A 15,231-nucleotide genomic window follows, 5' to 3' on the forward strand; every position below is an offset into this window, starting at 1 on the left:
TCGAGTCATTGATTATACAATTTAATTTTGTAGAAATTTACCTTCGGTGATAGGTGAACATCTTGAAAATGGATCTCCGGTATAACCTTCATTACATACACAAACTGCAACATGGTTTAAAACGTGACAATTAGCTTCAACTCCGCATGATCCTGGACATGGGTCTTCACATTTTTGTCTGACGCATGCAAGTGAAGCTGGACACTCCGAATTTATGGTACATTCAGGACGACAGGATGGTGGTGAACCAACATATCCTGGCAAACATGAACATGCTGGACCACTTGACAACTGTTGGCAGCGAGAGTGTGGGCCGCAAGGTGATGGAGTACAAGATGGTGGTCTATCAGTAGTTGCTATAATAGCTGCAATTGAAAAGTAAAATTGAGGTAATATAATTATTTATTATTTATTATTAAGAAATATTCAGTAGTTATTTAGTATTGTACTCACGATAGCATTGCGTAAATGGATCTCCAGTCATACCAGCGGGGCATGTGCAGATAGGGTTATGATTTTTAACTTGACAATGAGCTCGCAACCCACATGTGTTTGGACAAGGATCGTCACATTTCTGATTAACACATGCTCTAGATAGATCGCATTCACTGTTTACTACACATTGGGGTCTACACGATGGCGGTGATCCTATGTAGTTAGGGAGACATGAGCATACTGCTTGCATATTGACCTGTCTACATTGACTATTAGGTCCACACGGTGTAGGTTCGCAAGGATTTGAAGGTGGTTCATATGCTAAAAAAAGAAAAGAAACAAGTTTACAATTATGGAAGGAAGTCAAATAATTGATCAATATAAAACACATGCTTGTTTTGGTCAGTTGCACCAAGAGTTGTAACTGAGCCAATAACACATTTCTATTAATGTAATAAAATAAATAATATTTTCAAATAAAACAATCTCAAAAAAAATATTGTGACCGTCGTGCATAGTTCAAAAAATTATGCAGAATTATTATATTAAGAATTTCACTATTTTTTTTAGTATAAAAATGAATTTTAACACTTACAATCCAGAGCTATTTGTTTACATTGGAAGAAAGGATCTCCTGTATATCCCTTAGGACAAGTACAAACTGGTATATGTTTTTCTACCGTGCATTGTGCAAACTGACCACACGTTCTTGGACAGGGGTCAATGCATTTATATCGAGTACAAGCCAGATTTAAAGGACAATCGTCATTGCTCTCGCATTCTCTGCGGCAACCTTGCGGGCTGTATGGGTCACCCTCATAGCCTTCAGAACAGAAGCAAGCTCCTGCTCCATTGTGTTCACGACATTCAGCATTTGGACCGCATGGTGACGGTGAGCAAGGACTTGATGTAGGTGTCATTTCCGTAGCTAAAATAAATTTAAAAAATAACTTTTAATCACCTATATTAAAAAGTTAAGAAGGTTTCATACAAGTATATAATAAATAAGAATATAATACGTATTTATCTATTTATTATACTCACACGAAATTATTATTTGTACGCAGTTGCTTGTAGCGTCCCCAGTGAAACCTTGCTGGCAGTTACATACTGGCCTATGATTAACCGTCAAACAGAGAGCATTTAGGCCGCATGCATTTTGACATGGATCTTTACAACGTTCATTAATACAAGCTGTATTACTGGGACATTCAGCATCTATAGAACATTCTGGTCTACAGTTCGGTACTCTTCCGATGTAGTTTGGTAAACAAGAACAAGCAGCCTGATCGCCTATTACTCTACACTCCGAATTCGGTCCGCACGGCGATGGTTCGCAAGGATTTGTTGGCACAGTTCCTATGTAAAAAAAAAAAACAATTTTTAATTTATATTTTTTAACGAGATAGTATAGACGTCAAATTTCTTAGTATAAGTTTAACTTACTTTCTTCTAGAGCGCATCTTGTAAATGGATCACCAGTGTACCCAGGTGTGCAACTACATATTGGATTATGTGTAACAACTTGACAGCGAGCGTTTAATCCACATGTGTTCGGGCATGGATCTACACACTTCTTATTAACACAAGCCTTGTCTTGGGGACATTCAGAACTAACAATACATTCAGGACGACAAGTAGGCGGTGTTCCGATGTATCCACTTTCACAAGTACATACACTGTGACCATTCACTGTACGACAAAGACTGTTTGGTCCACATGGAGATGGTTGACAAGGATTTTGGTTTGCATCATCTCTTTCGGGTATAACTAAAAAAACAATTGGCATTATGTAAAATAAAAATAAAATAGAAAAAAACGAATATAAAAAAATGAATTTGTATCCTTACGTTGAACTTCGCATCGAGTAAGTGGATTTCCGGTGTAGCCAGTGAGACATGTGCACGTTGGAGCATGGTTTATAGTTCTACATTCTGCATTTATTCCACATGCTCCTGGACATGGATCTCTACATCTATTATTTGAGCAAGCTTTATTGCGATCACAATCGGAATTAGACACGCACTCCGGACGACAGCCTGTGTATGGGTCTCCAAAGTATTCCGGAAGACATGAACAAGATCCAATACCATTTCTTTCTTTACAAATTGCATTAGCGCCACAAGGGGATGGATTACATGGGTTCGGCGGTGGTTCTGGAGTATCTGTTAATAATAAATGAGTAAAAAATTATTTAAGCCCTATTTCACAGTTTGAACCTGACATTAAATTAGAAACTTACGTTCAATAATAGAACATCCACTGAAAGGATCACCTGTATATCCTTGAACACAATGACATAAGGCTACATGATTTGCTACCGTACATTCTGCATTGAATCCACAAGATCCAGGACATGGATCTACACACTTTTCATTTTGACATGCAAAATTACCAGGGCATTCCGCATTAATAGAACATTCTGGTCTACAGTTTGGTGCAACACCGATATAATTTGGTAAGCATGAGCATGCAGGCGCTTCACCAACTACTTTACATTGTGAATAAGGACCACACGGCGATGGAATACATGGATTTCCCTTAGGCACCGGAAGAATAGGTTCTAAGAAAAAAGTACAATCATAAGACACAAGTAGATAAAGTAAATAATAGTAGAATAAAGCAAAAAGAATAGTTAAAGTAATAAAGTAAAAGTGTAATAAAAAAGTTCACAGATAATAGAGATCATGCAAATAAATGGGGGATTGTAATTTAAATAACACCAATTTTTATTGATTTGTTTAGTTTTAATATTCATTTTATTCGAACTTTTTAATTGTTTCTTACTTTGTTCCAGTTGACAAGTTACAAAAGGATCACCAGTAAAACCTGCTTTGCATGTACAAATAGGATTATGGTTTATAACTTGACATCTTGCATTGACACCACATGTTCCCACACATGGATCTCTGCACTTTTGTTTAATACACGCTTGATGCTGTGGACAGTCTGTACTGATGACACACTCCGGTCTACATGTCGGTGGGGATCCTATATAGTCTTCTTGGCACGAACAAACCCCATGTCCATCGAATACTTTACAGTTGCTGTATGGACCGCATGGTGACGGAAGACACGGATTTATGTCTGCTGGAACTAAAATACACGATATGTGTAATTTGATTTTCCGCAAATTATTATAATAACGTATAACGTGAAATACTAACTGTTTTTATGTGGATAACAAGATATTGTGGGGTTTCCTTCGTATCCATCAATACATAAGCAAACAGGAGTATGATGTGCTACGTTACATAATGTATTGACTCCACATGCGCCTTCACAAGGATTAACACATTTATTATTTGAACATGCCTTGTCTGAGGGGCAATCATTATTTGTAACACATTCAGGACGGCAGCCCATGTAAGGATCACCAAAATAATCAGGCAAGCATGTGCAAGCTCCAGCTGAATTTTTCTCTGTACATATTGAGTTTGGTCCACATGGGGATGGATTACATGGAGTTGTGTCATATTCGCTGGCAACTGTTACTGTACAAAGAAAACCAAAGTTTTACTATTAATAATAACTCTTTTCTTAGGTTTAGAACATATTTTATAATTTACACTTACCAATAAAGTAACAACCACTAAATGGATCTCCTGTATAACTTTCTTGGCAATGACAAACTGCTTTATGAGAGATAACAATACAATCTGCGTGTGCACCACACGATCCCTCACAAGGGCTGGTACATTTTTCGCGTATACAAGCTAGATTACTAGGACATTCTTCATCGTAAATACATTCTGGGCGGCAATTTGGCGCTCGACCAACATATCCAGGTTTACATGAACATGCCGGTGTTTCACCAACTATACGACATTGAGAATTTGGCCCACATGGAGAAGGAATGCATGGATTACTAGATGGTTTTATTTCGCCTAAAATTTAAATAAGATTATAAATTTTTCACTTATCCTGTTTAATTATATTACACTTGCAATATTAAAATGTATATTGACTTACGTTGTTGAAAGATACATTGTATAAAAGGATCGCCTACGTAGTTGTGTGGGCAACTACACAAAGCATTATGATTTACAACGGTACATTTTGCATTTTGTCCACAAGCTCCAATACATGGATCCACACATTTAGCATTGCTACACGCTCTGTTTGGCATACAGTCACTGCTGACCATACATTCGGGACGACATGAAGGTGGTGAACCGAAATATTCTTCTTGGCATGCACATATAGCATGACCGTGACTTACTCGACATACACTATTGGGACCACATGGTGATGGTGTGCAAGGATCTATTGGTTTGTCTATTTGGCCTACAATTTAGAAATTTCATGTTAAATATCTGTAATATTATTGATATTAAATATTTTTCTATATGAAATTATTTTTTTCAACATACTTAGGTAACATGAAGTAAAGGGGTTTCCTTCGTAACCGTCAAAACAAGCACATGACGGAGCATGATTATTTACACGACATTCTGCATTCATACCACAAACTCCAGGGCAGGGATCTTTACACTTATTGTTAATACATGCTTTATCCTTGGGACAATCGGAATTTAGGACGCACTCAGGTCTGCATTCTATATATGGATCACCATAATAGTCTGGTAAGCAAGAACATGATCCTGCTCCATTCCTTTCTTTGCATACAGCATTAGAGCCACAGGGTGACCTAGCGCATGGATTCTCATATTGAGGTTCAATTACTGAAATAACAAGTTATCATAATTTTAAATATTTTCGTAATATAATGCACAACACTTCACAAGCTATATATTTTCCGTAAAAAACTTACTTGGCATCAAATAACATCCAGAAAATGGATCACCAGTGTACCCTGAATCGCAAGTGCATATAGGTACATGTTTAACAACATCACATGCAGCATGAATACCACAAGAACCTGGACATGGGTCACCGCATTTTTCAGAAATACATGCTAAATTTCCGGGACATTCAGAATTCATAGTACATTCAGGTCTGCAATTGGGTGGACGACCGATGTAATTGTTCAAACATGAACAAACCGGTATTCCGTTAATATCCTTACATTGTGAATGTGGACCACATGGATTGGGCAGACAGTTATCAATTGGAGTCATTTGCTCTGTTTAAAAAAATGTTATGTTTTTGTCAATTACGATCATTAATAATTATGTTAATAATTAGTATTAATTGAATGTTAATAACTTACTGTCTTCCAAATAACATCGCACAAATGGATCACCCGTATAATCACTGAAGCAACTGCATACAGGATTGTGATTTACAACTTGACAATTTGCGTTCATACCGCAAGTACCCGGACAAGGATCTTGGCATTTTTGGTTTACACATGCTCTGTTTGGTCGACAATCAGAACTAACGATACATTCCGGTCGACAGTTAGGTGGTGAACCCACACACATATCGAGACACGTACAAACAGCGTGACCGTTAAATGTTCGACATTTACTATAAGGGCCACAGGGTGAAGGGTGGCAAGGATCAACTGGATCTTGAATAGCTGAAGTACATAAGAGGAAATAAAGAAATCATAATATAAATTTACATCAAAATAGTATAAAGAAGGATAAAGAAATAGTTTCTTACTTATTATAGGAGTACATGCATGAAGAGGGTTTCCAGTAAATCCATTTAAGCAGTAACATGAAGGTGCATGATTCGTGACACTACATTCAGCGTTGCGCCCACATGTTCCTGGACAAGGATCTACGCATTTATTATTAAAGCAAGATCTGTCCATGGCACAATCTGTATTCATAACGCATTCGGGTCTACAGCCTAAATATGGATCCCCATAAAATTCATCTATACAAGTGCAAGCGCCAGCACCACCTTTTTCCCGACAAATTGCATTAGGTCCACAAGGCGAAGGATTGCAAGGTTGTCGTGGAACTTCTTTAGAAACTGAAATTGGAAGGTGGAAGAACAACACATATGAAAAGATTTCATGCAGTCATAGCGGGTATCGAGAAATAATAACAAACACTTACTTTCAAATGGATTACAACCGGCAAAAGGATCTCCAGAGTAACCTTCGTCGCAGGAACATATCGGCCGATGATTCTGAACCGTACACTTGGCGTTGAAACCGCAGGAGCCCACACAAGGGTTGATGCAGATTCCGTTGAGGCATGCGAGTGCTAGTGGACAGTCTTGATTGATGAGGCATTGCGGGCGGCAGGCCGGAGGAGCTCCGAGCGTTCCCGGCTCACACGCGCACACGGCACGTCCAACTTCATTCCGACACGTTGAATGGGGTCCGCACGGAGATGGTAAACAAGGATCGGGTGCTGGTTGAGAAATAGCTGTGGAGCAACAATAATACACTGAATTTTCTGATAAAAAATTAATTGATTGGTAGAATTTAATGAAAAGTAAAGTAAAGATAATATCATAGTTACTTATTTTAAAATAAATCTTATATATAAAAATGAATCGCAAAATGTGTTGGTAAGCGCATAACTCGAGAACGGCTGAACCGATTTCGATAATTCTTTTTTTATTATATTCCTTGAAGTACGAGGATGGTTCTTATGTAGAGAAAACGTAAATATGTACCACGGGCGAAGCCGGGGCGGACCGCTAGTATAATATAAAAATAAGGCACGAAAAGTAATATTGTAATGTAAATAAAAGTAATACGGTGGCAATTTTTTAAACAGTGTAATTATAATTTCATATATATCTCGGGGTATTTTTTTTTTGTTTGATTTACTAATATGTTCTAAGAACGATAATAAAGAAGAAATTCACTTGCAGAATGCTGATCTTCTGTGTTAAAAAAAATTTATCTAAAAAAAGAATGTTGTGTTAGTTACGCGACTCAAGATGACTGGACGAATTTTAATGATTTTTTTGTTTAGGTTTGTGAGGACACACTGGTTCTGTATAGTAACTGTTAAAATTGTGAAAACACAAAAAATACGACTACCCGGGTAACTAACACTAAATAATGCATTCTAAATACTGCATATAAAATAAATAACTTACTCTTCCTATAGCATTTGATGAACGGATCACCCTCTGGGAAACTTTCTGGACACGAACAAATCGGATTATGTCCGACAACGTGACAACGTGCGTCAAGACCACAGCTATGTATGCAAGGATCTTTACATTTGAGATTTATGCAAGCTTTAGTAGGTGGACAGTCAGAATTAACTGCACATTCCGGTCGGCAAGCGGGAGGAGCTCCTTGATATCCAACTCGACATGAACATGCTGCTCTGTTATTAACGATGTGACATTCGCTGTTTGGTCCACATGGAGAAGGCTCGCAGGGGTTGAAAGGTGTGGCTATTGAAAAAAATAAAGGTCAGTCAATTGATATTCATTACGATTGAAGTTTATGACAAACAATTGAATAAATTCCAATTGAAGCGTTGCCTGTATGTAATTTTTATTAATACCTACTCGTCATATAAAACAAAGAATTTTGTCTATAGTGATAAGAAAAGTAAAGTGATGCTCAGTGAGAAATGTTGTAAGTATACAATTAAAATGTACTTTTGTAGAGTTGCAGAAATTATTTAAAAGAAATACAAAAAAAAAACATTTCTTTTTACTTACGATTTCTATACTCCGGTCGACAAGAAGAAAACGGATCGCCCTCATAGCCTTTAAAGCAGGTACACACCGGCACGTGATTAGTTACAATGCATTCTGCATTAACTCCGCAAAGGTCTTTGCATGGGTCCCGACAATGATTTGATAAACAAGCTAAATGATTGGGACAATCTGAGTTTAAGATACACTCAGGTCTACATCCTCCTGCATATGGATTGCCAATGTTAGGTGGGATGCAAGAACAACGAGCTGCATTATTTATTACGGTGCATATCGTATTTTCTCCACAAGGCGAAGGATTACAAGGAGTTACAGAATCGTCCTTTGAAATTGCCACACAACCTATGAAGGCGTCTCCTTTATGACCTTCCAGGCAGCTGCATAGGGGTGTATGATTGATAACGTTGCACTTTGCATTGTTTCCACAAGCTTCTGCACATGGATCGGAACACTTTTCATTAATACACGCCTGATTAGGTGGACACTCTTGACTTATAACACATTCCGGCCGACAGTACGGAGGTGCTCCTGAGTAGTTGAGTTGACAAGAACACACTGGATGATTTGATTTAATTTCACATACTGAATTAGGTCCACAAGGGGATGGTACACATGGATTTGAGTCAATTGGCGTGCTTTCAACGAAAGCTGTGCAGGCTATGAATGGATCGCCGGTTTCTCCAGATCCACAGCTACATATAGGATTATGATTAACTACAATACATTGAGCACCAACACCACAGCTGCCTTGACATGGATTTACACATTTCTGATTTACACAAGTTTCTTTCTGCGTACAGTCAGAGTTACTAACACATTCAGGTTGGCACATAGGTGGTATACCTCTAAAACCTGGTAAACAAGAACAAACTGCAAATCCTGTATCTGATACGAGGCAACGACTGTACGCTCCGCAAGGAGACGGGTCGCAAATAGACAATGTAGTTGGTATATTCGGCTGATTTTGACACCGAACGTATGGATCGCCTGTTAAATGGGGTGGGCAATAACATACAGCATGATGATTAATTGTCTCACACTGCGCTCCTATACCACAAACATCTCTGCAAGGATTTTCACATTTATTATTTAAACATGCCAAGTCTGAACTACAATCACTGTTTACAACACATTCTGGTCGGCATGAAATATATGGATTTCCAACGAAATTTGGAAGACATTGACATGTTAAACCACCATTTCTATCATCACATCTAGCATTTGAGCCACACTGCATATTATCACATATTTCCGGTAAAATAGCTGAAAATAATTAAGTATAGTTAATTAATGAGTACTTACTTCAAAAAGAGAATGAGAAATCTGAGTTATACTTACGATTAGAGGTTGTTTTACAATTTTCATAAGGATTTCCATCAAAACCATTCCTGCATCTGCACACAGGATTATGTTGGTAAACTGTACATTCTGCATTTAGACCACAAGAGCCGGCGCATGGATCTATACATTTATTTCTTATACATGCTCTATCAAATGCGCAATCCGAACTCAACAAGCATTCCGGCCTGCATGCAGGATTATTGATAGAATTAGGTCCAACACATAAATTGCAAACTGCAAATTTGTCTCCGAAGGTATCGCAGTAAGAACTGCTATCACACGGATTTGGTAAACAGGGTTGTTTTGTGGAGTTATCCGGCGTTATTACTATAGCTAAAAAGAAATAGATGATTTAATTAGGTTTAGAAAGACGTTTTTTATTAAAAGAATTTTACAGGCTTAAAACTTAATATAATAATAATCATAAGAGTTATGTAATAGTATAAATAATAAATACAAGAATATATGACTTTATAAATAACTTACGTCGATATATGCACTGGATCAATGGATCTCCTATATAGCCATCGGGGCATAAGCATGATACTGTGTGGTCAGAACACAAACAAACGGCGTTAATTCCGCACACGTTTTTCGTTGCACATGGATCAACACATTTACTATTAATACAAGATTCGCTGGACAAACAATCGGAATTCATAATACATTCTGGTTTACATTCAGTCAATGGATCACCTTGGAAGTCTGGCGGACATGAGCAAACTGCTTTGTTCCCAACATCTTGACACATGGCATTTGTTCCGCATTTCGTTTTAGAGCACGGGCTATTTGATTTCTGACTTTCTGGTAGTAAGCAGCAAAGAAGTGGATTGCCTTCATAACCATCTTCGCATACGCATACAGGGTGATGAGATTCAACATGACATTTTGCATTCAGGCCACATACGCCAGGACAAGGATCACGGCAAGTATAACCGATACAGGCTCTATTTATTGGACATTCATCATCTATTTCACATTCACGTGACAAGCACCCGTTTAAACTATATGGGTCTCCAGTACTACCCTCTGGACAAATGCATGATACCTGACCTTCATAGTTAACGTTACAAATGGCTTGGGGACCACAAGGATTTGGACTACATGGACTCTTTTGAGGCTGACAGCCTATATAAGGATCACCTATAAATCCAGCACGACAGAAGCACATTTCAGTGTTACTGCTGACGTAACAATCTGCATTAGTTCCACATTTGCCTGGCTTACATAATACTTCTGGTGGTAAGTAAAATTGATGGTTGCAAGATTTATAAGGATTGCCAATAGTATTTTCGGGACAATAACAAGCAGGAGTTCTATTAGGATCACAACGAGCTCCAATGCCGCACGTGTTAGGTTCACAAGGATTTCGTGCTTCGATACATCCTCTGACAGTATTCGGACTTTCTACGTAGCCTGGTAAACAGGTACACTTCGAAAAACCATTAGATAAAACTGTGCATTGCGTATTAGGCCCACATGGAGAAGGATTACATGGATTATTCGGTAACTGGCAAGGTTGCCTAGGTGGGTTGCCTTCATAATTTGGTAAACAGAAACAAGCTGGTTTGTCATCTATTACTCTACATCCTGTATTCGGTCCACATGGATTGGGTTCACATTCATTGCCCTCAGGAACTGAAAAAAATGTTTTTGTAAAATTATTAACCAAACATACTTTAGAATTAACAGAATTAACTGAGAGTCACTTATATGAATCGAGCATTACTACACTTACTGCAATTTTTGAACGGATTTCCAGTAAGTCCTTTAGGGCAGAAACATATTGGATTTCCATTATCGTTTTCACAGAATGCATTTACGCCACACGGGTTAGGTGAACAGGGATTTGCTGGGGGCTCACAGCCAATCATAGGATTGCCAGTAAAACCAGTCAAGCATTTACAAGAAGCACGATGATTAATAACGTCACAAATTGCGTTTATACCACATCTGCAGGGAGAGTCACATTTTCCATTTATGCATGCCTCTGTATTCGCGCATTCGTTGTCTGATCGGCACCCTTGTACTAAAATAATAAACACGAATATTAGTTAATTTTAGAACTACGAAACAATATAAAAACCATTGATCGTGATATGGGATTTGAACCCGCATCATACAATAAATATTAGCGTCACCATGAATCGCTCCTCTAGAATTCATCTCAATCTACTCTAAAGTGAAATAACATACCTTGATAGCAGTCGAGGAAAGGATTTCCCGTAAATCCGGCTAAACATTTACATTGAATTCCGTGGTTCACCGGGTAACATTCAGCATTTTCACCACAAGTATCAACAGCGCACGGGTTTATGCATACTCTGTTCAGTCTGTCACATAGCAGTTCGGGCGGACAATCTTCATTATACTGACATACTGAATGGGATTCAACGACTAAAAATAAAAGGTGGAAATTTATTGTACTGTGTCTATATTGGTGAATATATACCCAATATGTTCATGATGCTTACCTGGCACACACCCGACATATCCATTTCCCTGGTATCCTTCAACACAGCTGCAATCTGATCCGTGATTGGTGTTTATACAAACTGCATTAGGTGCACACGGGTTATGTATGGCACATGGGTGTTGACATGCATTATTTATACAAGCTTCCGTCAAGTGACATTCTTCATTTCGAGTGCAACCAGCTGAGTAAAATATAAAATAAATATATTTACAATTTCCACATGCATTCTGTTTATTTACATTTTTTAACTATATTTATTTTAACTATATTTAAATCATTTGCACAATAGTCGCAATCCATTAAAATAAATAAATAATATTCACATGAAACTTTAACGAATTGTTCTTTTTTTTCTTAATATACTTCAGAAGATACTCATATCCAGGTATATTATTTGAAACAATCCTGACTAGCAGAATATTGTTGCAGACAGAATTTTTTTGGAATAGCTCCTATCACTGTACTAAACTCAGGTTTATAGACCATCTTACTTACCTTCTAGGCCAACGAAAGAAGATAAAAAGTTAACAAACTGTCAAAAGATCATTTTTTTTTGTTTTGAGAAGAAAGACTTTGCGCTACTTGGTAAAGGTCAGTTGTTAACTTTATTTACACATTTATCTTATCTCGTTGGCCTTTTTAGACATAATCCATACTAATATTATAAATGCGAAAGTAACTCTGTCTGTCTATCTGTTACTCAATCACGCCTAAACTACTGGTATGGAGATATTTTGATACCCGAGAAAGGACATAGGCTACCTTTTATTGCGAAATATGTACCACGGGCGAAGCCGGGGCGGACCTCTAGTTTTATATAAATGTCAATATTTCACAAAATTTAATTCTATAATTTAAACCAGCCATTTTATTTAAGAAACTAAACATTGTGTTTAAAATAGACTTAGAAAATACAAATAGATACATTTTATGCAAATAAATGTTCATCACCAAAATATATTCTCTGCATTGGGAATCGAACCCATATTTCATGTCGTAATCAAACGCGTGATTTCAAATAACAAATTAAAAACAAAAGGACTGATCTTTTAATGTTTATAAAAATGTATCTGAACGTTAATATTAGATGCATTATTTCTAAATTAAAGACTTTTTAATAGCTATTCAATGCGATTTATTCATTATATTCGTAATAGGTATCTTTGTCTCCCAGTTACCAAAGTATTCGAAATGTCGTATTAAATAGTAAGGAATAGGTATATCACGTTTAGAATCTGCTAAAAAGTCTTTAAATTCCAAATGTATAATAATCGCGTAAAATCAAACATAACAAAATACTAGAATTATTTATGTACATATTTTTTGTGTAGATGAATTATGCTAGTATTTTGTCCCTATGTATTTTTTTTTTGCAGCACCTTTATAAAAATATTATTGTACAGTGTATTCCAATCGAGACTTAAGATATAGCCCGCAATAATTAAAACTGTTATAAGAATGACAGCTTACATATTTTAGGTGAACATTTAACAGCAGGATCTCCCTCATGTCCGGCTGGACATGAACACATTGGCCTTTGTTTTACGGGTTGACAATTAGCTCCAATGCCACAAACATTGTCAAATTCACATGGGTTTTGACACAGTCCCATAAAACAAGCTTCAGTTTCTATACAGTCCCGGTCAGAATGACAAGGTTCTGGTGCCTTTGGAGTCCCAGGTGATTCTAGTATGTTACATGGTATATTAAATATTAGTTTGTTAAGAAAGAATGAAGAATATTAATGTTTTATTTACAATTTACAATAACTTTATGTACACATTTTGTCCGATAAAACGCAAAAAAATATATTGTCATATTGATTCATTTCTATGGAGAAATATGCACTAGCATACCTCTTGCACAGTTGTTCCCGGCCGGATCATCGCATTCACAAACTGCGACATGGCTGTAAACCTTACAGGTCGAGTTCTTTGTACACGGATTCTGCACCTCGCACGGATTTTGACAAACTCCATGGCTACAATTTTGGCTTAAGTCACAGTCGTCGTCTGTTGTACATTGTGTTTTTGGGGTCAAAATGTCAGTGTTAGTATTAAGTTCAGTTGATGTTGATTCAGTTGATACAGTCATGTCAGTCCAAGCAGAAATATCGGAATCTTTCTGTCGAGAAGACAAATTGTCCGAGAAAGAATTTAAAGTCGCAGGTACAGTCGAAGGATATTTATCTTTACTTTGCAATTTAGTCGAGGAATCTGTAGTTTTATCAATATTAAGTTCCGTTCTTGAGTAATCATTATTGGTTGAAATTGTAGTTACTGAAATGGGCACTTCATTTTCAAAATTGTTTGTAGTTTTAAAATAATCGGGTATTGTACTCGAAGTAAAATCTTCATCATTCATACTAATGGAATTTAAATTAGGTGGAGTTAGTGTAGTTGTTTCCGTAGGGCTAGTGCGATCATTTTCACTGTCTAATTGAGTGTATGATTCTATCGTACTCAATACTGTAGAGGATATTAAATTGTTATCATTTATCGGTTGTAATGGCATCGTTGTAGTTTCGATAGTATCGTTATCATTTTTTATAGAGTGATCCGTAGATTGAGTATTAAATATATTTTGAGTAGTATATTCCATTGTAAAGAACGTGCTCCTAGTAGTAGCTGGTGTTGATGGGTCTGTTACTTGTTCCGAATTTTTCGTAGGGTTTTCAGTCTGAGAAGATTGAGTTGTTTCTTTATACTCTTCAATATGTGTTGATTCAAAATCGTAAGTTACCTCCGTTATCGTTTCTTCCCTAGTAGTTGATCTTATTAGTCCTTCTGTAGAACTTGCCTCATCTTCTATTTTGACATTTTCAGTTGTTCTATAATCTGAATGTATAAATTGATCTTGATTAATGGCAACAGTAGAATGTGTACCTTCGATATCTAAATTATTTGGCTTATTTATATCATCTGTAGGTGTGGTTTTATACAAATCTCCCTCATGTGTTACTTCTGACATATTTCCTTTCGTATCGATATCGGTCAAGTCTACCGTTGACAATTTTTCATTTTCATTCTCAGTTGTAGCAGTTGCTTCTAAGTTCGTAGTATCATAAGAAGTATGATCAAAAGCAGTTCCCAAAGTGGACTCAGTGTTTAAATCACCAAAATTGCTACTAGAGGAAGTAAGTATTGATTCCTTGTCAATTTGTGTAGTTATTGTATATTTCTCAGTTGTGATGTCAGTTTGAACTTGTTCCGTGGTGCCTTTATCATAAATATCAGCATCATTTGTAGAAGCTGTATTAAAAATATTGTTAGTAGATATTGTGGCACTACTTTCTAATATATTTGAAGTTGTTTGAATGTCAATCTCATTTTTATATTGAGTTATATCACGTGTAGTTCCTAATTCGTTATTGTTGTTACTCGTATCTACTGAAGAAATTTCTGTAGATTGGTGTATGTTTATTTCTG

The 15,231-nt window shown here is 36.8% G+C and overlaps 1 protein-coding gene across 1 annotated transcript in view; it reads right to left on the reverse strand.

The window, feature by feature from the left end:
- dpy (fibrillin-like protein dumpy) overlaps window positions 1–15,231 on the reverse strand; it is a 94,369-nt gene that overhangs the window by 48,889 nt on the left and 30,249 nt on the right. Inside the window, exons 28-51 of the mRNA XM_090105662.1 lie at window positions 13,274–13,489; window positions 11,802–11,984; window positions 11,524–11,724; window positions 11,066–11,356; window positions 9,814–10,965; window positions 9,325–9,660; window positions 7,990–9,249; window positions 7,411–7,716; window positions 6,411–6,725; window positions 6,007–6,324; window positions 5,609–5,920; window positions 5,210–5,521; window positions 4,809–5,120; window positions 4,408–4,722; window positions 4,011–4,322; window positions 3,603–3,929; window positions 3,223–3,531; window positions 2,678–2,998; window positions 2,286–2,600; window positions 1,882–2,205; window positions 1,480–1,794; window positions 1,031–1,363; window positions 454–756; window positions 42–365 (exon numbers count right to left, since the gene is read on the reverse strand). Of these exons, the coding sequence (XP_089961788.1) occupies window positions 42–365; window positions 454–756; window positions 1,031–1,363; window positions 1,480–1,794; window positions 1,882–2,205; window positions 2,286–2,600; window positions 2,678–2,998; window positions 3,223–3,531; window positions 3,603–3,929; window positions 4,011–4,322; window positions 4,408–4,722; window positions 4,809–5,120; window positions 5,210–5,521; window positions 5,609–5,920; window positions 6,007–6,324; window positions 6,411–6,725; window positions 7,411–7,716; window positions 7,990–9,249; window positions 9,325–9,660; window positions 9,814–10,965; window positions 11,066–11,356; window positions 11,524–11,724; window positions 11,802–11,984; window positions 13,274–13,489 (9,012 nt within the window). The remainder of the gene's footprint in view (window positions 1–41; window positions 366–453; window positions 757–1,030; window positions 1,364–1,479; window positions 1,795–1,881; window positions 2,206–2,285; window positions 2,601–2,677; window positions 2,999–3,222; window positions 3,532–3,602; window positions 3,930–4,010; window positions 4,323–4,407; window positions 4,723–4,808; window positions 5,121–5,209; window positions 5,522–5,608; window positions 5,921–6,006; window positions 6,325–6,410; window positions 6,726–7,410; window positions 7,717–7,989; window positions 9,250–9,324; window positions 9,661–9,813; window positions 10,966–11,065; window positions 11,357–11,523; window positions 11,725–11,801; window positions 11,985–13,273; window positions 13,490–15,231) is intronic.

The sequence above is a fragment of the Colias eurytheme genome, chromosome 9 (genome assembly GCF_061535395.1).
Source record: "Colias eurytheme isolate Ceu_HAF_F1 chromosome 9, ilColEury1 Martin Lab GWU primary, whole genome shotgun sequence".
Lineage (NCBI taxonomy): Eukaryota > Metazoa > Arthropoda > Insecta > Lepidoptera > Pieridae > Colias > Colias eurytheme.